General features: G+C 45.9%; 1 protein-coding gene across 1 annotated transcript; it reads left to right on the top strand.

The window, feature by feature from the left end:
• Nucleotides 1-113: 113 nt before the first annotated feature.
• On the top strand, nucleotides 114-23,321 carry LOC149301472 (ribosomal protein S6 kinase beta-1-like). Its single transcript, XM_089484356.1, has 15 exons — nucleotides 114-334; nucleotides 4,927-4,976; nucleotides 5,264-5,384; nucleotides 8,896-8,964; nucleotides 10,727-10,874; nucleotides 11,845-11,902; nucleotides 12,293-12,393; nucleotides 13,170-13,260; nucleotides 14,719-14,809; nucleotides 17,169-17,276; nucleotides 17,598-17,660; nucleotides 18,391-18,468; nucleotides 19,497-19,604; nucleotides 20,373-20,485; nucleotides 21,392-23,321. Exons 1-15 carry the CDS (start codon nucleotides 173-175, stop codon nucleotides 21,627-21,629), a joined length of 1,599 nt encoding a protein of 532 aa, XP_089340482.1. The 5' UTR covers nucleotides 114-172; the 3' UTR covers nucleotides 21,630-23,321.
• Nucleotides 23,322-24,018: the final 697 nt, after the last annotated feature.

Raw genomic sequence — 24,018 nt, 5'->3', positions numbered from 1 at the left:
AAAGACGCGATTTGGGCGTGTGCGCCTGCGCAGTGGGAGGTTAGTGGTGGGTATTGCGCCTGCGCAGTGGCTCCTCCGAGGCCCGCGCAGGCGCAGTATGTGGGGAGGGACCTTGCCGCTCCCGGGCGATGGCGGCCGTCATGGCGGCGCTGGGGCTGGACGCGTTGGGCCCATGAGGCGCCCCTTCGGCTCTCGAACCTCGCCTTCGCCTCTTCCTCCGCCTCCTCCTGAGGGCAAAGGGGCAGCCGCCGAGGGCGAGGCCATGGCGGGCGTCTTCGACATCGACCTGGACCAGCCTGAAGAGGCCGCTTCGGACGAGGAACTGGAGGAAGGAGTGAGGAGGGCCCAGGAAGGGAACCCCGGGGAGGGCAAGGGCCACAGGGGTCCCTATCATTCCCTATGGGCAAATAGCCCCCAAGGTTTCCCTATGGGAAAGTATGGTTTCCCTATGAGCAAGCATTCCCCAATGGTTCCCTATGGGAAAGTATGGTTTACCTATGGGCAAGCCTTCCCCAATGACTCTCTATGGGCAAATAGTCCCCAATGGTTCCCTATGGGAAAGTATGGTTTCCCTATGAGCAAGCATTCCCCAATGGTTCCCTATGGGAAAGTATGGTTTACCTATGGGCAAGCCTTCCCCAATGACTCTCTATGGGCAAATAGTCCCCAATGGTTCCCTATGGGAAAGTATGGTTTCCCTATGAGCAAGCATTCCCCAATGGTTCCCTATGGGAAAGTATGGTTTACCTATGGGCAAGCCTTCCCCAATGACTCTCTATGGGCAAATAGTCCCCAATGGTTCCCTATGGGAAAGTATGGTTTCCCTATGAGCAAGCATTCCCCAATGGTTCCCTATGGGAAAGTATGGTTTACCTATGGGCAAGCCTTCCCCAATGACTCTCTATGGGCAAATAGTCCCCAATGGTTCCCTATGGGAAAGTATGGTTTCCCTATGAGCAAGCATTCCCCAATGGTTCCCTATGGGAAAGTATGGTTTACCTATGGGCAAGCCTTCCCCAATGACTCTCTATGGGCAAATAGTCCCCAATGGTTCCCTATGGGAAAGTATGGTTTCCCTATGAGCAAGCATTCCCCAATGGTTCCCTATGGGAAAGTATGGTTTACCTATGGGCAAGCCTTCCCCAATGACTCTCTATGGGCAAATAGTCCCCAATGGTTCCCTATGGGAAAGTATGGTTTCCCTATGGGCAAGCCTTCCCCAATGGTTCCCTATGGGCAAATAGTCCCCAACGTTTCCCTATGGGAAAGTATGGCTTCCCTATGGCCCAGCCTTCCCCAATGATTCCCTATGGGCAAATAGTCCCCAACGTTTCCCTATGGGAAAGTATGGCTTCCCTATGGCCCAGCCTTCCCCAATGATTCCCTATGGGCAAATAGTCCCCAACGTTTCCCTATGGGAAAGTATGGCTTCCCTATGGCCCAGCCTTCCCCAATGATTCCCTATGGGCAAATAGTCCCCAACGTTTCCCTATGGGAAAGTATGGCTTCTCTATGGCCCAGCCTTCCCCAATGATTCCCTATGGGCAAGCGTTCTCCAGTGTTTCCCTATGGGAATGTGTGGCTTCCCTATGGGCAAGTGTTCCTCAATGTTTCCCTATGGGAAAGTACGCTGCAAGCACTATGCCATGCCTACCCCTTTATTATTTATCATGGTCACTATTGCTATTACGTTCAAGTAATGGCTTTGTTGCCTCTTAAGGCTAATTCTTGTCATTCCTTGCTTACCTTTTCCACGGAGTGTTTGCTACTATTCTTTTCTTTTGAGATCGTTGCACAATTATTATTATTGCTTACCAGCACTTACTGCATTGTTAGGCCTGTTGTTACTAATACTTCATAGTAGTCCTCTCCACATTCGCTTGGGTTAGGGGCACAGGACCCCCATGAATGTGGAGAAAGGCAAATAACAAAGAGAGAACACCTCTCTAGGAATCTCTAGGTCCTCCAGTGCAACTCTATGGTCAACATCCAACAGACATTGACCATAGAGTTGCGCTGGAGGAGCTACAAATGCCTGGCGAAGTGTTCTCTCTAGGAACCTAGGTCCTCCAGGGCAACTCTGTGGTCAACATCCAACAGACATTGACCATAGAGTTGCGCTGGAGGAGCTACAAATGCCTAATGGAGTGTTTGGTCCTTCAGAGAGACTTTTGGTTACAGTTGAGCATAGAGTTGGAGGACCTAGATATTCCTAGAGAGAACAGATTAATAAAATCCGTGAATAATCAAAGCCGCAAATGTGGAGGGACAAGTGTCCTTTACTGTACTCTATCTAAGAGCCCAAAGTGTCCTTTACTGTACTCTATCTAAGAGCCCATTTGGACCTGTCCAGAGTTCAATCCAGACCATGGTTTTACTTGCAACATTGAGCAAGGAATTGCCTTCAGAAAGTCAGGGTGATTGGTTGCCTCTTACTCTGGACATAGTATGTATTCATCACCTTTAGTAGTCTTAAAGAGACTCGTTTCTCCATCAGTTTCCCTTTTGTTGTTGTTGTTGTTGTGTGCCTTGAAGTTGCTTCCGACTTATAAGGCTATGGCCTTATCCTGGGGCTTCCTTGGCAAGATTTGCCATCTAAATTAGTAGCTGTCACCTTATGCCTTGTAAAAAGTGTCAACACAAGGTGGCTTGATAAAATGCGGTTGTGACAAGGAGCCTTGTTAACACCTACAGAGCTAAATGCCTTATCGGCTTTTGGGTGGGTCCCTCGAGGGACTTCCGAGATGTCAGATGACTTCCAGTGAGATGAAGTTGGCTGTAGTTCAGGGAAGCTGAAGCAGTAAGGTCCAAAACACACTGCACAAAATCATCCGGTTTGAGACCGCTTTAGCTGCCCTGGCTCAGTGCTAGGGAATCCTGGGAATTGTAGTTTACCCTGGCACCAGAGAAGGCTAAATGTCTCACACCAGGATTCCCTAGCATTGAGCCAGAGCAGTTAAAGCGGTCCCAGACTGGGTTATTTCCGCAGTGTGTTTGGGACCCAAGTAAAACTAAAAAGGTCAGTTATTGCCCCAAGGAACTTACATTTAAAATAGTTTGAAAGATAGAGTTCCTGCATGGCAGAATGGGGTTGGACTGGATGGCCCTTGTGGTCTCTTCCAACTCGATGATTCTATGATCTACGCCCTGTTAATATAAAGGTGTTCGGAGGTTAACCTAAGAAGTGAGTAGTAAGGGAATCCACGCTACCAATACAAGCACGGTGCACCTTTCCCATCCATCGGAGTTTAGTTCTGGGACCTCTGTGGATTGGGAAAAACCCCGGAGCTCAAGCCCATAGTAACCAATGGGTGGCACAATGAATGCCACCCGTTCAGACTTTCCAGCTTCAGAATCATTTGCAAGAATGATCTTTGGACTGAGACATTCATAGGGGAGCAGGTTGTACTGAAGATGGAAGAGATGGTTAAGTGGAAGGCAGGAGGATTTTTGCCTTGGATGGTAAGGAAGGGGAGTCTCTCCATAAAATGAGGCCCTGTCACCTCTAGTTTTAGCAGTAGACACTGCGGCTAGGATCTCTGCACCTATTTACCAGGTTGATTTCCATGGGAGACATAGGTTGCCAATCCTGTTGGTGGCTTTCGCATGTATAAGTTCCCTTATGTAAGTGGGTGGACAGTTGCGGGTTATGAAGGTTATGAAAGCAGAGTCCTGCATGCCTGGCAGATTGCATAGTGTTGAATAATATGCCTCGATTATATAGTTGCATTTGTGTTGTATATCAGTGTGCATTGGTTGTGCAACATCACAGTTCTGCAACAAGGTAGTATAGCACGACCAAGGCATAAAAATGAGCATAAGGTAATGCTACCTCTCCTTGATGTGAGATCTTTGCCTTTTGTCTCCGTTGTTCAAAGCAAAGGCAGTTCCTTTGTGACCTAGCCTTTGCCACATACAGAAGAAGATGCTTGTGAGCTTCGGAAACTCGTGTCCTATATTTTGAACCGTTTGGGTGGCTTTAAGAAAGATGTCACCAGAGTATTTGTGTATGTTTGTGTGGAGTTTGCTATACTTTTGTGCATGGTCCACATGGCTACTTCTGGGTATACACCCAGTTGGAGTTAACCATAGAATCATAAGAGTTGGAAGAGACCTCAAGGGCCATCCAGTCCAACCCCTTTATTCTGCCATGCAGGAACTCTCAGTCAAAGCATCCCCATTGACAGATGGCCATCCAGCCTCTGCTTAAAGACCTCCAAGGATGGAAACTAACTATGGTTAGTTAACAGATTGGGAGGCATATTGTTCAGGCAAGGTGCCACTCTTTTAACTTTCCCAAGTTACATGGATCTGGTGCCTCTTGCAGACTTGTACTTTCAATGCTACAGCCCTGGGGCTTTCCTGAAGGTCCGCTCAGCCACCAGATACTTTATAAAACAGCTGTAATAGGGAAGAAGGGTCAAGAAAGCCTCATTGCACAAGCAGACATCTGCTGGCACAGCTCTGGATGTGATCTCTGTACCTGCCGTTGTGTGAATAAGGTGGGCATTGAATAAATAGTAGCGAAACAGATTTTTATTGTGTAACGTAACATAAAAGGGTGAAACATTACTGGTGGCTAGGTAGGAGCTGGAAAAGATTTGGTTTACAGAGTTAAATGTGCGACTAGGCTTTGTGCAAAATTGGGCAACGGTGCAGTTGGCGAAAGAGTGTCGAGTCCCTGTCTGCTGCTCTGAGGATTTGGCAACTCTCCTGTCGAATGCCGTGGAGCTTCCTCAGAAGCTCAGCATAGGAATTACCATATCCCCTTGCGCTGACTGTGCTTATGTAAGCCCTCTCTGCAGCCTTTCGGGGCTGTCGCATCTTAAAAGCTCAGGTTAATGTTTAAGCGGCACTTGTAACACTTCCTAAACTGTCTGCTATACACAGCGGTGTTAACCTTTTCAAAACCCTTTTGTCTTTCAGGGTCACTTGAGCGAAAGCATGGACCACGGCGGAGTTGGCCCATACGACCTGTAAGTATGTAAAAGAAAAAATGATAGTCAGGACAGGTAGACTTTCAGAGAACAACAAAACAGTTTGCCATGAAGCCAGGGTGCAGCAACAGTAAACCTCCGTACAACTAAATGACTGCTTTGAGCAAGAGTGAGGTGTCTGGATTGTTGCAGTTCTGTAGCCTGATCCCATAGTGCAGATCCTATATTCATTGAACTCAATGAAAATATCATGCTAATAAGCTATTTCTCCCTGCCAACTTTTGTTTTTAAGGCTACCATGCTTGTGTACCTCTCTCTTTTTTTAGTGGCATGGAACATTGTGAAAAGTTTGAGATTTCAGAAACGAGTGTGAACAGAGGTCCTGAAAAGATACGCCCTGAATGCTTTGAGTTGCTACGTGTTCTTGGGAAAGGTGGCTACGGAAAGGTGAGCAGTCCTGAAACCCTGGCCTACTGTGGTGGAGTCAACTTGGGTTGTGTTCTTGACACAGTCTTACAGTTGTGTGCAAAACGTCTTAGATTTAGTTCCTGGCATCTTGGAAAAGATCTCTATGGCCTGTTACAGACTGCCAAAATAAAGCTGCTTCGGGTCTCTTTGGAGGTATGCTGTTTAAATGACGCATGAGTCCTAAGAGTCCGGAGGTCGCACCAAAGCCACACTCCATTCCTAAGCACTGGAGTGCAGCTTTGGTGCAGCTTCCGGATTCTTAGGGTGCATGCATCATTTGAACAGCATACCTCCAAAGAGACCCGAAGCAGCTTTATTTTGGCAGTCTGTAACAGGCCTATGCAACCTAAATCCCTAAAGGTGCCAGATCATGGAAGCTAAACTGGGTCAGCCATGGTTAGTACTTGGATGGGAGACTACCAAGGAATACCAAGTGCTGTAGGCTAGATTTCAGAGGAAGGAACTGGCAAAGCCACCTCTCAGTATTAATTGCCCTAAAGAAATTCATGGGGTTGCCATAAGGTGACAGGGGACTTGAAGGCACATATATACACAGACCCCTGGATAACTGTGGCCAATTAATTAGGCCACAGTGAACCCTTTTCTGTATAAATAATGTCCCACCCACTATTTTTCTGCCTTGTTTCCCAGATTTATTAACTCATGCTTCATACATGTGAATTTTATAGGTTGCCCTATAGCAGGGGTCGACAACCTCCGGCCCGTGGGCGCCTTTCTGCCGGCCCCCGCTCCCTTCTGCAGCCGAAATCGCCACCGATTTCGGCCGCTCGGGCCGCCATTTTGCCCTTCAAAATAGCGGCGCCCATTGGGAGGCCCGATGCAGCCTCTGGAGCCCTGAATCGGGGCTCCAGGAGCTGCACCGGGCCTCTGGGAGGCCCGATGCGGCAGCCGAAGCCCTGAAATGGGGCTTCAGCAGCCTCACCGGGCCCCTGGGAGGCCCGATGCGGCCTCTGGAGCCCTGAATCGGGGCTCCAGGAGCTGCACCGGGCCTCCGGGAGGCCCGATGCGGCAGCCGAAGCCCTGAAACGGGGCTTCAGCAGCCTCACCGGGCCCCTGGGAGGCCCGATGCGGCCTCTGGAGCCCTGAATCGGGGCTCCAGGAGCTGCACCGGGCCCCTGGGAGGCCCGATGCGGCAGCCGAAGCCCTGAAACGGGGCTTCAGCAGCCTCACCGGGCCCCTGGGAGGCCCGATGAGGCAGCCGAAGCCCTGAATCGGGGCTCCAGGAGCTGCACCGGGCCCCTGGGAGGCCCGATGAGGCAGCCGAAGCCCTGAAACGGGGCTTCAGCAGCCTCACCGGGCCCCTGGGAGGCCCGATGCGGCCTCTGGAGCCCTGAATCGGGGCTCCAGGAGCTGCACCGGGCCTCTGGGAGGCCCGATGCGGCAGCCGAAGCCCTGAAACGGGGCTTCAGCAGCCTCACCGGGCCCCTGGGAGGCCCGATGCGGCCTCTGGAGCCCTGAAACGGGGCTCCAGGAGCCGCACCGGGCCTTCAAATGGGCCCCGCCCACCTCCTCCTGGCCCCCGCCCTCCTCCCTCCTGGCCTCGCCCTCCTCCCTCCTATAAATGGAGGGGCGGGGGGGGGAAGGAGGAGGAGGCAGAGAGAGAGAGAGGGAGGGAGGGGAGGAGGAGAGAGAGAAAGAGTGGGAGGGAGAGAAGAGAGAGGGAGGGAGAGGAGGAGGAGAGAGAGAGAGAGTGGGAGGGAGAGAAGAGAGAGGGAGGGAGGGGAGGAGAGAGAGAGAGAAAGGGTGGGAGGGAGAGGAAAGAGAGGGAGGGAGGGAGGTAGGGAGGGGAGGAGAGAGAGAGAGAAAGGGTGGGTGGGAGAGGGAGGGAGGGAGGGGAGAAGAGAGAGAGAAATGGTGAGAGGGAGAGGAAAGGGAGGGAGGGAGAGGAGAAGAGAGAGAGAGAAAAGGTGAGAAGGTGGGAGTGATAGGGAGGGAGGAAGGGAGAGAAAGAAAGTGGGTTGAGACAGTGGCATGCATTTTTTGCTGTTTTGTGGCCTTGCCTAGTCGCTTCCATTCTTGCAAATATTGCTCTTATTATTGTTGTTGTTATCCTTTGGTATTCTCTTTGTAAAATCCCCCCACATGGACTTGCTTGCTCTTTTGTGGGTTGAGACAGTGTGCATGCGTTTTTCCTGTGTTATGGCATTCCCGGCCCTAGTAGCTTCTTGCAAATATTATGCGGCTCCACCCCTGGAGGGTGGAAACTCCGCCCCTGACATGTGGCTCTGCCCCTGGATAGTGGAAGCTCCGCCCTGGCATGTGGCTCCGCCCCAGAGGGTGGAAGCTCCACCCCCATGTGCGGCTCCGCCCCCGGAGGGTGGAAGCTCCGGCTTCGGCCCCCCAGTTGTCTGAGGGACAGCAACCCGGCCCCCGACTCAAAAAGGTTGCCTACCCATGCCCTATAGATAAGCTGTGCAGTGTTTTGATGTTTACGGTCAACTCAGATTCAAGTTATGGCATCCCTAGGTTTAGCCAATTCAGTTTTTAGTGAGAATTTAGGTGTAGAAGATGAGGAAAGAAGTTCACATATGTCCCATGGACTCTGGTAAAGATTACAATGTGGGGATAATCTGCTGGTGGTCATGTTTTATGCTGTCTGCTGATGCATGGTTGTTGGATAGTTCTGTAATGGTGGTTGCTGTCACTGGTCCTGTTCTCCATAGTCTCAGAATTAATTGAATCATAGGGGCCGAACAGACAGGTCAAAATGAAGCTGCTTCGAGTCACTTTAAAGGTATGCTGTTTAAATGATGCATGCATCCTAAGAGGCCAGAAGCCATGCCAAAGCCATGCTCCAGTACTAAGGACTGGAACGCAGCTTTGGCGCAGCTTCTGGCCTCTTAAGGTGCCTGTGTTATTTAAACAGCATATCTCCAAAGTGACCCGAAGCAGCTTTATTTTGGCCTGTCTGTTTGATGCCATAGATTCATAGAATTGTTAATTGAGGCTACCTTCTGTTCTTAAAACACTTTGTTACTGTATATACTGATGATGCTATATTACATTTATATATAATGGTACGACAGTGAGCCATCTTGTGAGAGTCCTGTTACTGAAGGATGACTGATATATTAGCTCCTAAATTCATGGTGACCCAAAGTAGGGAAGCATGTGGCCCTGCAGTTGCTTTTGGACTATATGGTCCATATTACTTCACCATTGGCTATGCTGGCTAGGACTGATGGGAATTGTAGTTCTGCATGTGGAAGGCCATAATGTTCTATATCCCTGACTTGAGTATACGCTGCAGAGTAGCAGCTTGGTAAGGAACCTGGCCCTGTGCCTGTAAGAAACCGTGTTGGCAGCATCTCTGGTTTGTTTTATTTCGTCAGCAAGTTAAAATCCACAGCCTGTTTCTGTCAAACGCCGACTGTGGAACATAAACACGTACCACTGTGGCGACTGCTAATATTTATGTATTTTAATTACACATTTAGTAATTTTTATTTTAAAAACATGTTTTTGGCAGGTGTTTCAAGTTCGGAAGGTGACAGGAGCGAACACTGGAAAAATATTTGCCATGAAGGTGCTTAAAAAGGTGAGTTGATGGGTTTTTTGTTTAATTCAGCTACAAAAAGGGCTTCATGTAATTAAAACTGTGTACTTCTCTTCTTTTTTGAGAACAGTCACCAGTAACAATTTTCTCAGATGCCTGCGAAATTCCATATTTGTTTGCGCATGAGTGAAATCTTTGGGGCCCTGCTTCATTTTCTTTCAAACACTGATTGAAGGTCAGGTAGTCATTCAAACAAGCATTCTCATTTACTGCTTATCATAACATAGAAGAATAGCAAACACGGCAGGATCTTTGAGTTGCCTTTAGAAGTGTTTTCCAGCGCTCATCAATCTTTGGAAAGAAATTGCTCTGGATGTAATCTACCTGAGACGCCAACCACTTAATCCCATTGATTTGAGATGGACGGGATTTAAAGAGATACATAACGATGTGATAGATCTTGTCCTTTGTCATTTATTGCTTTTTAACAAGAAATTGGGGGGGAGCAGCGTAAGGAATAAAACAAGAGTTTCTAGTGCCAGAGGAAAGAATCCTTGGAGTATAACTAAATGAAAGAATAGCTACAGGACCAATAGGAACTATTCAGATTTGAACGTAATCGTAAGCCAAGAAATTGCCAGAACACTGGCCTGTGTGAGAATGAATGGTCTGATATATACCCCATATACTTGACTATAAGGTGACCTCATTTATAAGTCGAGGGCAGGTTTGGGGGCCAAAAGTATGGATTTTTATATGACCCCAGGATAAGTCGAGGGTAAAACTTAGGGGCGTGTAGCAAAGGATCTAAAGGATGAAGCAAAGGAAAACGGTGCCAAAGAACTTACAAAAACCCAGCAGACATAACTTTGTGCTCACTTTAAAGGCTGGCTGGATGAGAGAATAGAGGGAGGTCAGTGCTTCCAGAACAAATTGCACTTTTCTTTCACCGGGGATGGTTCCCTTTTTAAAAAATGGGAGTTGAAGTACAGTACCTACATTGGCCCATGGATAAGTCGACTCAGGTTTTTTGGGTCAGTTTTATGACCTAAATTGCTAGACTTATACCTAAGTATATACAGTAAATAGTTGGGTATGATTAGGAATACTAGTAGCCAGCTCTGGCCTGTTTTGCCTTCTGCAAGCCAGAGAAGGGACATAAGCAGATACTTGGCAACCTTTGGGTTGGCTTTGAGAAGCAAGGCAACACACTGACTATTCAACAAACTCTAGAGCAAAGCCCTGTGTTTTGTTGATCTGCACCTGTCCAGGAGTTTACTATTTATTTTCAATCTAACCATCAGGCGTATGGTCTCCCTCTCTTTCTGCTGCCTTTTACCTTTCCTAACATCATTGTCTTTTCTAATGATTCATGCCTTCTCATGATGTGGCCAAAGTACAACAGCCTCAGTTTAGTCATTCTGGCTTCCAGGGAAAGTTTGGGCTCAATCTGTTTTAAAACAGTTTTCTTGGTTGTCCACAATGTCCTCAGCATGCTTTTCCAACACCACGTCTCAAATGAGTTTGTTTTCTTTCTATCGGCTTTTTTCACTGTTTCGCAGTGGAGAAGGAAGGAGCGTTGTTTGGATAGCTTGCTCCTGGTCTGATAGGACACTTTTTAAAGGCAAGGGGAAAAGCGTCATTTGGGTGCCTATTAGAGCGACTGGGAGGAGCAACCCATCCAAAGAATGTTTGTCCTTTCTCTCCTGGAAATGAATGGATTCCAGGTAAGATAAGCATTTCTTTCTGTAATGGTAAATTTTTATAGAACATGGCTTTTACTATTGATTTGTTGCTTCCGTAGGCCATGATTGTTAGGAATGCAAAAGATACAGCTCATACGAAAGCAGAGCGGAACATCTTAGAGGAAGTCAAACATCCCTTCATCGTTGATTTGATTTATGCCTTTCAGACGGGTGGAAAACTCTACCTCATTCTTGAGTATCTCAGTGGTAAGGATGCAGTAAATGTCAGGTTCTGCTACTATCGAGTGCTTTTTTGTGGTAAAAACATTATGTCTTTTGGAGGTGTCCAGAACTTTTCAGCTAGCAAGGGGAAACAAAATAGAAGCAAAAAAACAGAGTGGTCCAAAAATTAGGCCAGATGTAGCTGTGAGGTTTGCAGTTAAACTAAGTTCCCATACAGACAGGCCAAAATAAACCTGCTTTGGGTCACTTTGGAGGTATGCTGTTTCAATGATGCATGCGTCCTAAGAGTCCAGAAGCAGTGCCAAATCTGTTCTCTAGTCTTTAGGACTGGAGCATGGCTTTGCTGTGGCTTCCGGCCTCTTAGGATGCATGCATCATTGAAAGAGCATACCTCCAAAATGACTTGAAGCAGCTTTATTTTGGCCAGTCTGTAAGAGGTCTCTGTTCCAAAAGGGAGACTGGATGTATATGGGTTATGTCTAGCAACAGATATTGAGATAATGGTCCAATGACTAGTCTCCAAAACAGAAATGTTTCATCTCTGACATCTAGCTATTGCACAATGTTCCTGGGTTGCAATAGAGCAGAAGCCCAAAGAAATGGAATTGTCTATATCACTAAAGGTGGGCATGAGATGTATGTCTGGGTTGAAAAGTAAATAAACAATCCATTCTCTCAGTGAAACGATGTGAGCAGTGCACACCTGCTATTAAAAAATGTAGGGAGGAGAAAGAAGTTGAACGTAGTAGGAAAGGAAGTTGAAAACCACAAGGAAATACTAGGTGCTGTGTAAGCTATATCTCGCAGGAAGGATAGTGGCAAACCACCCCAATGATTGCTTGCCTAAGAGACACCTATGAAATTCATGGGGTCACCATAAGTCTACAGGTGACTTTAGGGCACACACATGCGTACAGCCATTCATACTGCTTTTCATCTTTACGTGTAGCAGGAAAAGGAGCTTATTCCTTATGTCTTTCTTTTCCCAACGTAGGAGGAGAACTGTTTATGCAGTTGGAGAGAGAGGGGATATTTATGGAAGACACAGCTTGGTAAGAGACATTTGGCCGGCTTTCAAGTCATGTGAGAAGGCTGAGATGGGGTTTTAATTAGTTGCATAATTTGTACTTAACAATTGAGTGTTAAAAATGACAGTTTGGGACAGTTTGTTCACACAAAACATGGTCTGGCATGAAGTCTAGGCTGACTTATAGTCCCCTCCTCAAGTGAGTGGATGAGCATGAAAGGGGACCAGTCAAAACAGCTCTATATTTTGGGTTGGTGGACACATTCAGAACTTGAAATCGTGGTTTGGGGTCTAAACTGTGGTTAGTGCAAACCACGGTTTGGTGTGATGTCTGGATATTGAATAGCACAGACATGTTAAAGTGAAACGCAAGTTTATCCCCCTTTCTGTCCTAAAGCAAATCTTTGCCTTGCAGCTTCTACTTGGCTGAAATCTCAATGGCTTTGGGACATCTGCACCAGAAGGGGATCATTTATCGAGATCTAAAGCCAGAAAACATCATGCTGAATCATCAAGGTTAGAAATACAACATCAAGTTGTTTTGCTGACAAGTCTATCGCCAAGCCAAGAAAATTGGCATCTTGAGCTGCTCAATCACTTTGATGTGATTAGAGAGCAACTTGGGATTCATTTCCATGCTCAGTTCAAAGTGCTGTTAGTGATCTGTCAACCTTGTGTGGTTTGGGTTAGGGGGATCTTATTCAATCAGTGTGGTGGTCCTTACGGAATTAGATAACATGTAAAATCTTTATGGTGATCTGTATGAGCAAGACAGTCTCTGCTGTAGCTGTCATAGAATACTCTGCCTGAAGAAACACTCTGTAGTAAAACATTTAAATTCTGCCCAGCAGTTTGGGACTCTGGGAGACAAAGCTAAGTTTGTGATTTTCTTGCTACTGTACCAATTTATGCCATATAATTAATATTCTCATTTTTAAGGTGTTTGCTTTTTAATTGATTTAGACCACACCTTGAACTGCCATTCTTGGAACACTTGAGAGTCAGGGTTAAGAGTTTGACTAGGTTACTGGGAAACCAAGGTTTGAATCTCTGTGACTTGGGCAAGTCACATTCTGTCAGCCTCAGAAGAAGGCAATAGTGAACCTCCTCTGAGTAAGTCTTGCCAATGCCCCATGATTAAGTTGCCTTAGGATTGCCGTTAGTCAGAAACAACTTGAAGGTACACAACAGCAACCACCACCTTGGGACACATAACTGTATTCTGATATGATGCTTTGCTCTCAAATGCTTCTTTGTCTTTACTCCAATTTTCATTTTTTGTTCTCTTTTAGGTCACGTTAAGCTTACAGATTTTGGACTGTGCAAAGAATCCATTCATGATGGAACTGTCACACATACATTCTGTGGAACAATAGAATACATGTGAGCCCGCATGATGAAACAGAAAAGTATTACTCTGGTCTGGGGGTAATGGCTAAACTTTACCTTTCTAAAAACTTGGCTCTATGTTTGGGTGTGGGTTTTTAACCTAACCTCTCCATAAGCCTCAGAGCAAGTTTCATTAATATTTATGGGTTTTGTATTTAGAGGATCTGTAACAATTCTAAGGTAACTATCCCAACCCTAGCATCCTCTGGAGGGCATCAGATTAAGAAAGGCCACAACAGGATTTGATCTAGAGTAACTGTCTTTGAAATGGGGTGGGGAGAACATTGTACAATAGCTTAAGTCTTTGTTCATTGATCTAAATAGCTACTTAATCTTCCCTTAAATACAGTTCTCAGCTTACTTGCTTATATTCTTATATTAAATTCCATACATAGCTATACCAATTACTCAGTAGCTCTTCAGCCCAGGTATTGTGGTTGTTTTCTAGATGCTTATACTAGCCGTTTGTACCACATTGATGTTTTGGTAACCTGTGGCTTTCTTTAGATCAATGTAAACCAGTCTTGATAAGAGTCTAGGGCCTGTTACAGACTGCCAAAATAAAGCTGCTTCAGGTCTCTTTGGAGGTATGCTGTTTAAATGATGCATGCATCCTAAGAATCTGGAAGCTGCACCAAAGCTGTACTCCAGTGCTTAGGAATGGAGTGTGGCTTTGGCACGACCTCCGGACTCTTAAGACCCATGCGTCATTTAAATAGCATATCTCCAAAGAGACCCGAAGCAGCTTTATTTTGGCAGTGTAACAGGCCTAGGAATCCCGAATGTAAGAATTCAGACTCATTGCGCTTGCAGGTACTGTTAACAGCTTCAGCAAGGCAACATATATCACGCTCTTTATGACTTGTCGATCCAAAGGCAAAGACATCTTGACACGTTGACCCCTAAAACAAATTGCAACTGAATTTGAAATTCTGACTTGGTCTGATATGAGCAGGTCAGTTTTTCAAATAATAAAGCTATGCTTTGTGAATCATAAATTGTGTCGCTTGGGCTGCAGGTCATAAACAAGTGTACACCTGCTTATCTGGGTGCAACTTTCGAGGGATGTTTGCCGTTCAGGTGAGTCAAATACCTAACTTCAGGATTGCTACATTCCCAGTGACTTGTTTTGCATTGACCTGATATCAGTCACAGTTGAAGTGATATTGAGAACAGGTCAGCTTCATGCTTAGGAGAGACTGGTTTGAAGCATGGATATAATTATATCAATAAACAATAACTGCTTTGTCCGGTCACTTGAAGTCAGCATCTGTTCACCCCAGACAAAGATATTTACAAGCCATTCAGAATGAGAAAAAAGAGGTGCTACCATTTTAGGCCCTCTCTGTAGAACCATTGCATTATTATTATGTTTCTTAAGGCTGACCGTTCAGCTGTTATGAAAGATAGTACCATTTTTGTGTGTGTTTGGTTTTTTTTTGTCACTTCCAGGGCCCCTGAAATCTTGATGAGGAGTGGGCACAACCGTGCCGTGGATTGGTGGAGTTTGGGGGCATTGATGTATGACATGCTGACTGGAGCAGTAGGTGCACACTTCTCTATTGCATGTGTTTAGTCGCTTTATTTATTTTCGTTTCTTGCTGTTAGAGAGATCTTGTCTTCTTGTCTATATGGCCTGCATTAGACTCTGTGGCCAAGAGCTACAGTGTACTTTGGTATCCAGTGCCAGCAGACTGGGTGTTGTCCCATTTTTATTGTGTTCTTACAGTACATTCTATAAACATAACATATTTTAAACAGTCAACCCAACATACCTGGCAAACATAGCAAACCATACAATTCTCACCCCAATCTCCATCTTTTATCTACCACAACCTTCAACCTTTTCCTTCTACATCTCACTTTGAATCTGTCCTCTCTCTCTCCAAAACCTCTTCACCTTCTTCTTAACTCCCTTCTATGATCTTTCTAGTCTTTTCTTTATCGCTTCTCTTTCCTTTGCCCTCTCATTTTCTCTTCTCTTCTCTTCATTCCTTAATATAACCCTCCCTATCTACTCCTGTCTTCACACACATACTCATACCTTCAATCACATACTTTACCTTCTTATTCCTTTCCTCTCCCCTTCTTGCATAAATCTTACATAACTTTCCATCCCTTTCTCAAAAGAAAAACATTCCCAGAGGTGATTTTTAAAGGTTCATTGGAGGTAGGCTGTAGAGGGAAAATAGATATGAATTATTAATACAAAGATTAGCTGGAGTAAAATGGTAGCACAAGGCATTTCATGTCCACCACGTGAAATATCAGACTACTTAGATTGATATAACATCAAATACATTTATTTGATTGAAATTTCTGAACAAGAAGACTGCCCTGAATTCCTACGAAAGTAACTCTGCAACAAACTCGAGATTTAACAAATTGAATTTCAAAAAGGCTTTAATAGAAGTACAGGATATACCTTAAAACTAAAGACTATAGAAAATTATAGACCGCTATTCCGCAATGATCATAGCGGTGTACAGTAAAAATTGAATACAATACAAATACAATGTGACAATTAAAGCAGGGAGAAGTCTCGTCCTTCAGGTTACGAAAGTAACTCTGCAACAAACTCGATTGATGTTGCTGCCTGAAGGAAGAGGCCCCTCCCTCCTCAACTGTCATCTTGGCCTCAGAGGGAGCGATCAGGCAGACCCAGCAACATCAGGGACTGCCTGAAGGTAGAGGCCCCTCCCTCCTCAACTGTCATCTCGGCCTCAGAGGGAGCGATCAGGCAGACCCAGCAACATCAGGGACTGCCTGAAGGAAGAGGCCCCTCCCTCCTCAACTGTCATCTTGGCCTCAGAGGGAGCGATCAGGCAGACCCAGCAACATCTTGGACTGCCTGAAGGAAGAGGCCCCTCCCTCCTCAACTGTCATCTTGGCCTCAGAGGGAGCCATCAGGCAGACCCAGCAACATCAGGGACTGCCTGAAGGTAGAGGCCCCTCCCTCCTCAACTGTCATCTCGGCCTCAGAGGGAGCGATCAGGCAGACCCAGCAACATCAGGGACTGCCTGAAGGAAGAGGCCCCTCCCTCCTCAACTGTCATCTTGGCCTCAGAGGGAGCGATCAGGCAGACCCAGCAACATCAGGGACTGCCTGAAGGAAGAGGCCCCTCCCTCCTCAACTGTCATCTTGGCCTCAGAGGGAGCGATCAGGCAGACCCAGCAACGTCAGGGACTGCCTGAAGGACGAGACTTCTCCCTGCTTTAATTGTCACATTGTATTTGTATTGTATTCAATTTTTACTGTACACCGCTATGATCATTGCGGAATAGCGGTCTATAAATAAAACTTATTATTATTATTATTATTATTATTATTATTAAGATGAACAGAGCCTCTAACATAAGCTGTCGTTTCCTTACTACTTTTTACAATTACAGTATATTGGTATATTTGTGTATGTTTTTATATTTTAATCTGGGGTCAGTACGTTTCCACTGATTCCAGGCAAAATTGCTTGACTCCCAACTCCATGACTCTTGACTCCACAGCCTTGTAGTCAAAGTCTCATCGTTCCCAAAGAGATCATCCTCTGGTCAAGGGTGATAGGACTTGTAGTCCCCTAACACTTGGAAGGTCATGGGTCCCCCAGTCCTACTTGACATTCTATACATACATACATACATTACGCTCAACCGATCAAATATCTACTTGCCCATTGTGTTGCTGCTTAGCAATGGAAGCAAGTTCCCATATGTGTTGTTTCACAAACGGTGCTTTAGGCCTTTCTGCATAAACATTGTTTTAATAAGAGTGTTTGAGGGGAGGAAGAGATGTGGAAGCAGATGCTGTTTTTGTGCAGATCTTTTATTTTCCTGTGCCCAGTTCCTCATGGCTCTCTTTCCTTCTCTTTCTCTCTGCCCCACCTTGCCGCTGTGCTCTTCTCCAGCCCCCATTCACTGGGGAAAACCGAAAGAAAACCATTGACAAGATTCTCAAGTGTAAACTCAACTTGCCTCCCTACCTCACACAAGAAGCCAGAGATCTGCTGAAAAAGGTAGGAAAGCTTTGGGAGCTGAAGTCCAAAATCTCTTAATGGGGGGCACAGTTTGGCGACCACTGCTCTAGATCATAAAGTCATCTTTACTCGTTGCAGTTTTCAGAGCAGTTTTGACACTGCTTTTGCAAACAGTAGGATAATGCAACACCTTGATAGCACTATCAATGCTATATGAACGGTCTGAACATACTAACTCTGCTTGCAAGGGAGCTGATATTAAACCTAGAGAAGAGCTTTTCCAGAAGTAGCAAAATGTATTCTGGAGTCCCTGAGTGTTTTCTCCCCCTGTGAATATTTATATGTTTTCTCTTTTCCAAGCTGCTAAAGAGAAATGCTGCCTCACGTCTAGGAGCTAGTCCTGGAGATGCTGGAGAAGTTCAGGTATACGTCGCTCAATTGTTTTGATGAAATGTAAAAGATGGGGCACCCTCCTCTTATGAGCCAGGCAGGTGATGTCTTGTACTGCCAGTTGGAAAGAGCGACAACACAATCGACCAAGCATTGCGAACATTGATTTAAAATGGAGCTCTGTTCAAAAATGATTACATAGTATTGATTTAGACATCTGCCTTAAAGAGTTGAGACCCAGATTGCTCACTGATGGGATAGAAAACCACACAATAACTCATGCTCTATTGTACATTAAATGAAAGGAGACCAAATGTGTCTTTTTCCAGTTCCCTGCTAGCCATTTGGGTTCTGCAAGGTAGTTTTTCTGCAACCATGCAGGCAATAACTGAAGCAATACATTCTTCATGTGAAACATTTGCATTTCCTTAATACTAAAACCCCTCTAGGATATAGCTCTTGATAAGATTTTTCCTCCAGAAACCCCAGTTACTCGGTTTCCCAAAAGTTACCACTTCATGGCAGTGCAACTACATGTAAATCTGTTGTCCCAATTATGCTACAACCCCACTAAGGGTTGGCAGGTCAGTTTCATGTCTTGTCTTATGCACTTTATTGGCTGTCTGTATTCCAGTTCCTCTGCTATGTAGCGAAGAAATACTTGCTTTGGTTTGTGTTCTAGTAAAATACATGAGGCTGCCTTTTTACATGTCTTTGTTGAGCCTCCCTTGGTTTGGTTCTGACCTGACATGATGTTTTTTAGGCTCACCCTTTCTTCAGGCATATTAACTGGGAAGAGCTGCTTGCGCGGAAGGTGGAACCTCCATTTAAACCTTTATTGGTATGTAGCAACTTCCCTGTGACTTCAGATCGTAAACTGCTGTGTAATTTAGTGTCCTGTACTGTGGTGTTTCTGTTGTTCGGATGTAGGCAAGGAGACCCCTGTCCTCATCTATCTTCTGATATTTACCTGAATATTTTGGTGGCAGAGAAGGAGGGCCCTCCATAGAGGACCTCAAAACACAGGCAGAAGCCTATAGGAGAATACGGTCCTTCAGATAACCTAGACCTGATCTGTATAGGTCTTTAAAGGTTACAACCAACACTTTGAATTGTGTTGAACCAGCAGCCAATGGAGCTGTCGCAACAGGAGAATTGTGCGCTGCTTGTAGCCAGAGCCATTTAGCAACGTCTATAGTTCTTTGGGCCAACTGAAGTTTCTGAACGCTGTTAAAAGCATCCCCACATAGAATGTGTTACAGGAATCCAGATGGGACGTAACTAAGGTGCGTGTAACCATGGCCAGATCTTGCTTCTTTTGCATGAGCACGTATAGACTAGTGCTTCTCAGGGTAACTGATGTGGAGGACCAGCAATGATATTCATCTTGTGTGCCAGGGACTAGCGTTATACTTGGCCCCATTGGATACCAGTGTTTCTTTCTTTCGTGGAGATTTGCCAGTGACCACCAGTTTGAGTAGCACTGGTGTAACAAATGCTTTGTAGAGTATTGGAATACAGGTGTGTGCCTGAGGTGTGGGAGGGGGCGTTGTCTCCTTCGACTCCTGGCCTTTCAACCATCTCTTTTCAAACCTTGTGCTCCTTTTCTTTGCTCCGCGGTTCCCTTCCCACTCCCGTTTGCCTTCATTTCTCAGTCCAGTTGGCTACAGAGATTTTCAACTGGTGGCTTCAGGACCCTGGCACTCTCCAGGTTTTGCCTCTGCAGAATGCTTCTCCATCTGGAGGCTTTGTTCTTCGTCTTCAGCTAAAGCTGTTCTGATTGATAACCGCTTAACCTCCAAAGCCTTTATTCATTTGTGTGCGTGTGTGCGTTTGTGTGTGGTTTCTTCTTTTTCTTTTTCTACAAAGCAATCCGAAGAGGATGTGAGCCAGTTTGACGCAAAGTTTACCCGTCAGACTCCTGTCGATAGCCCTGACGACTCTGCTCTCAGCGAAAGTGCCAACCAGGTCTTCGTGGTAAGTAGAAAACAGGATGGGGGTTAGATGTTTGAAAGGAAGAAAATAGCCTATTCTCTGGGTGCTGCAGAAGAGCAATCCACAATCATATGCAGGTCTCTCCAAGAGTCCTTTTGGTGCTGGACACACATAACTGCTATAACGTAATCTTTACTGATTGTGAATGATGTAGCTCATGTTACACAGCAGAGAAACACTGGCCAATGGAAGACTGAGTCCCAAGGGGGTATATTCATCGCCCAGTTGGTTCTCCGCCTTCCATCTTGTCCCATCCTTGAACTACAAAGCAAATGTAAAAAGCACCCAACAGGGACACTAATACAAGTTAACTCTTTCCCACCACCGAAAAGCTGTTAATGTTTGGCCATGCTGCCAATAAGGACTCTAAAACCCATCTGTCCAGTGGTAGAGCCCCAGCTCATTACACATAGGTTATGTCTTTTGTATGCCAGCATGAGATGCCAGAGTCCAATGCTCTATTCTGGATTGCAGCCTGCAGTAAGTGTTAGAAATGAGTAAGGAAAGAGTTGTGTTTAAAGTACTGCAGATGTAACAGCCACCAGTGGCTTTTTTAGAGCCTTAGAATGATCGCTTCAGTCAATGGTTTTTCAATAGTATATAAGCTCTGGTTTTGGGTGATAGGATTTGGGGCAGCAGTGCTGGTTCTGGGCTTTCAAGATTGATTTCTGTCATAATGCAAAGCATTCATTCTGTGTCTTTCTGGGGGGCGGTGGGGGTGTTTGGTTACTTTTGTTCTCCATCATCTAGGGCTTTACGTATGTGGCTCCATCCGTACTTGAAAGCGTAAAAGAGAAGTTTTCCTTTGAACCAAAAATCCGATCACCTCGCAGATTCATCGGCAGCCCACGAACGCCAGTCAGGTATTTCTCTTCTCTTTGTTAACCTCTCAGCCCTGGTGCGTTTTCTGGCCTGTGCCTGTTCCCCAAAGGGGAAAGTACTGTGCCTTTCCTTCCCAGAAATAACAACACTTCAGTTAATTCAAAGCAGAAGAAAGCTTTCTCTTTATAGAATCAGAAGAGAGTAGCCTTCAGATAGCTCTGTCTCCAGCCTAACAGCCATCTCCAAAAGATGAATGAGATCCTATGTTACAGGGTTATTGTACAGGGGAGATGCTGGGTTGCTGGACAACCTGAAGCAGTGCTTCTCCAGGCCTCATAGCTCAGTTTGCTCTTCATCTGCCCCACATCTTCTCTGATCAGTGAAGTATGGAAGTGTGAGGCACTGGCAGTCCCTCCAGAGAAAGGGCCAGACTTATGGAGGGAATCTTCATATCGTCAAGGTTCCTCACCCCCGATCTGTTACGCCCAGTTAATAGTTATACTGTGGGCTTAGGTTGATGGTTTAAAAGACAGTAAGAGAAACCAGAAATTCAACCAGCCAAACTCAGTTCTCCTGCTTTTTACTCATACAATTTGGCTTAAAAATCCACATTTTTCTGTATTGATAGCCTTGTTTAAATATTCAAAGGGGTGTCACATTGAGGATGGAGCAAGCTTGTTTTCTGCTGCTCCAGAGAATAGATCCCAGAGCAATAGATGCAAACTATAGGAAAAGAGATCCCACCTCAACATTACGAGGAACTTCCTGATAGTAAGGGCTCCCTCAGAATGCTGCACAGTTGCCTTCATCAGACTCTGAAGTTTGGATAGCCATCTTCTGGGTCTGTTTTGATTGTGTATTCCTATATAGCAGATTAACTGGATGGCCCTTGTGGTCTCTTCCAACTCTCTGATTCTATGATGCCTCTTGTCTTTCTTTTTTTAAAGCCCTGTTAAGTTCTCTCCTGGGGACTTCTGGGGACGAGGTAGTTCCTCCGGCGTGGCAAACGCTCAGGCGCCCGTGGAGTATCCGATGGAAACCGGCGGGATCGAGCAAATGGACGTGACGGTCTGCGGAGAGGCCTCGGCTCCGCTCCCGATCCGGCAACCGCACACCGGGCCGTACAAAAAGCAAGCCTTCCCCATGATCTCCAAGCGGCCAGAGCATTTGCGCATGAACCTATGACAAAATCAACAGCAATCATTTCCCTCTTCCTCCACGGAAAAAAGAAAAATAATAATACCCCGATTTGGGCGGCAGAAGGACATGAGGACAAAACCTCAGCGAGGGCAGCAGTCCCTCCTGCTCCCATCATGCTGAAATATTGAGGGCTCTTGAAGTTGTCTTCTCTCTTCTTCTTCTTCTTCTTCTTCTTCTCTCTCTCTCTCTCTCTCTCTCTCAGTGATAGTATCAAGGTTGGTCGTTGCACAGAATTACAGATTGGGAAAGAAGAATGAAAACCATGGAACCTCCCTCCCCCTCTGGCTTCCCATCCTCTCCTTTTGAATCAGTGGTGCATAAAAGCGTACTTGAGGGGAAATGGGGTTGTATCATCCCCAAGCACAGGAGCAGCAAAGCGGGCCAATATTGGGAGCGTCGGTACCCTTTCTGCTCTTAATCACGGATTTTTTTCCAGTCGATCGCTCGGAGCTGTGACAGTATTGAGAGCAGGACGTTTTCTTCCTCCTGGGAAGTCTTGCCTCCATCCCTCGAAACGGGATTAACCCCAAATTTCCGGCTTCTGCAAAGGGCATCCTCCAGTGGAGCGAAACTGGAGGTTCAAGGCAGCCTCCAAGCCATGGATGTGCCACATGGAAAACAATCTGAACGAATCTAAAAAATGAATCCTAAAATATAGATTATATATATATATATTTTCAAATAGATTCCCCATCCCGTTCCCCCCTATATTTTTCCCCCCAATTACCCCTGACTTGGAAAACACAGAATTATTGGTTTGTTGCAGCACATAGAAAAATCAGACTTCCAAATCGGTTGGTCCTCATAGCGAAATGATGGGTTTTGTGTTGAAAACGAAAGAAATCACTGTTAATTACGTTAGTAGGATTGGGGCGGTTAAGGCGCCCCTCTGCCGGTCTTGTGGAAATACCTCCGGCGGTAAGAAACTGGGTTCGGCTGGGCAGTTTTCTGTGCTGAAACCTGGGCTGATGTGGGGCTCCTCTCCTTTCCAGCGCCACTGCTGCCCACACTAGCAGGGTCTGTTTCCCATAGTACAGAGCTGTGTGCATGCCTTCAGTGCCTGCTCTTCTCTGCCCGATCCTTTGGTTGCTGCCTGGGATTTATCATTTTACGCAGAAACGCGACGGCCATAGGCTTCCCTTCTGGGTTTTCTTACGCCGGTAGTATCGTTTCCTCACAATGCTGGAAATGTGCTCAGCCGCAGCCGTCGTAAACGGTAACCAAAAGGCGAGGCAGAGGTATTGCGCAAAGGAGCAGCGTTCCGATTGACCATAGCAGGCTATTACCTGGTTTTGTTTCTATTTTTACCATTACGCCGGTCTTGCTGAGTGATAATGCTGGGAAAGGATGGCTTTATCCCACCTTGGCCCCACGACTGGCCTTTTTTCTTTTCCCGGCCAAGAATTAAGCCTGCGCTGTTTTTGTTTCCTCTGCTGCGGGCGATCCCTCTCCGCTTGATTGTATCCGAAACGAAACCACAACCCAAGTATTAAGATGGCCTTTGACGAATGTCTTCCAGAGAACTTTTTGCAGTTTAATTTTCGGCGGCGTTCAAAAGGTTTACTATTTATGTTTTCTGCGATTGTTGTTTGACGAAGAAGGAAAAAAAAACACAAAAATCTGTACAAAAAATGACTTTAACAGGTACAAAGAATTAAATAAAGGTATCTTTACCTTAACTTAAATACTTCCTGCCTTAAAGAAAGCATTTCCATGGACGTAGCTGGCGAGAGGGTTCATAAAAGCCTGCGGGGCTTCTGCGCTAAGGGTAGTAGAGAGTGTGCATGGGTGGCTGTGGTGCGTTTGCATTGAGATTTGCGTAATTGTGCGGCAGCGTTTGAGTCCAGGTGCTTCTTTTTCTCGCTTGTCAGACCTTGCGTCCATCTCTCTCTTTCTCTTTCTGTGGACTCTGCCACTGAGGAATATGTACTCCTTTTGCTTCTTTGTGTTGCTTCTCTTCATGAGCCATAGGATCCAAGCCATAAGTCTTCTATATTGTTTGATTTGAATACCGTTAAGGAGCTTCACCTTCAACAGTGTGGCAGTGGGTGACATATTGTCTGTGTTTATCCCGGCGGATTGGATCCCACTTTGGATGTCTTGAATGTGTGATCTTTCCCCATCCATTGCATGGTAATCTGCGCTGTCCCACAGGGATTGGCAATCCGCAGAAGTAGTTTCTGGGGCGGAGTGGGGCTCAGGATGCGGCAGTGTGAGAACTATGAGTGGAACACTACCTGCCATCATTGGGACTCAAGCCATAGAGTACTCTTCGCCTCCGTTACTGATCCAAATAGCGGTTCTCAAACGTTGATCCCCCACATATTTTGCATCTCAACTCCCAGAAGCTTCAGCTAGCATGGCCAAAGCGCGG

The sequence above is a fragment of the Sceloporus occidentalis genome, unplaced genomic scaffold, assembly GCF_023333645.1.
Source record: "Sceloporus occidentalis isolate IW3139 unplaced genomic scaffold, rSceOcc1.0.p SCAF_21, whole genome shotgun sequence".
Lineage (NCBI taxonomy): Eukaryota > Metazoa > Chordata > Lepidosauria > Squamata > Phrynosomatidae > Sceloporus > Sceloporus occidentalis.
Note: the sequence above shows the minus strand (reverse complement) of the source record. Positions and strands in the feature narration are given on the sequence as shown.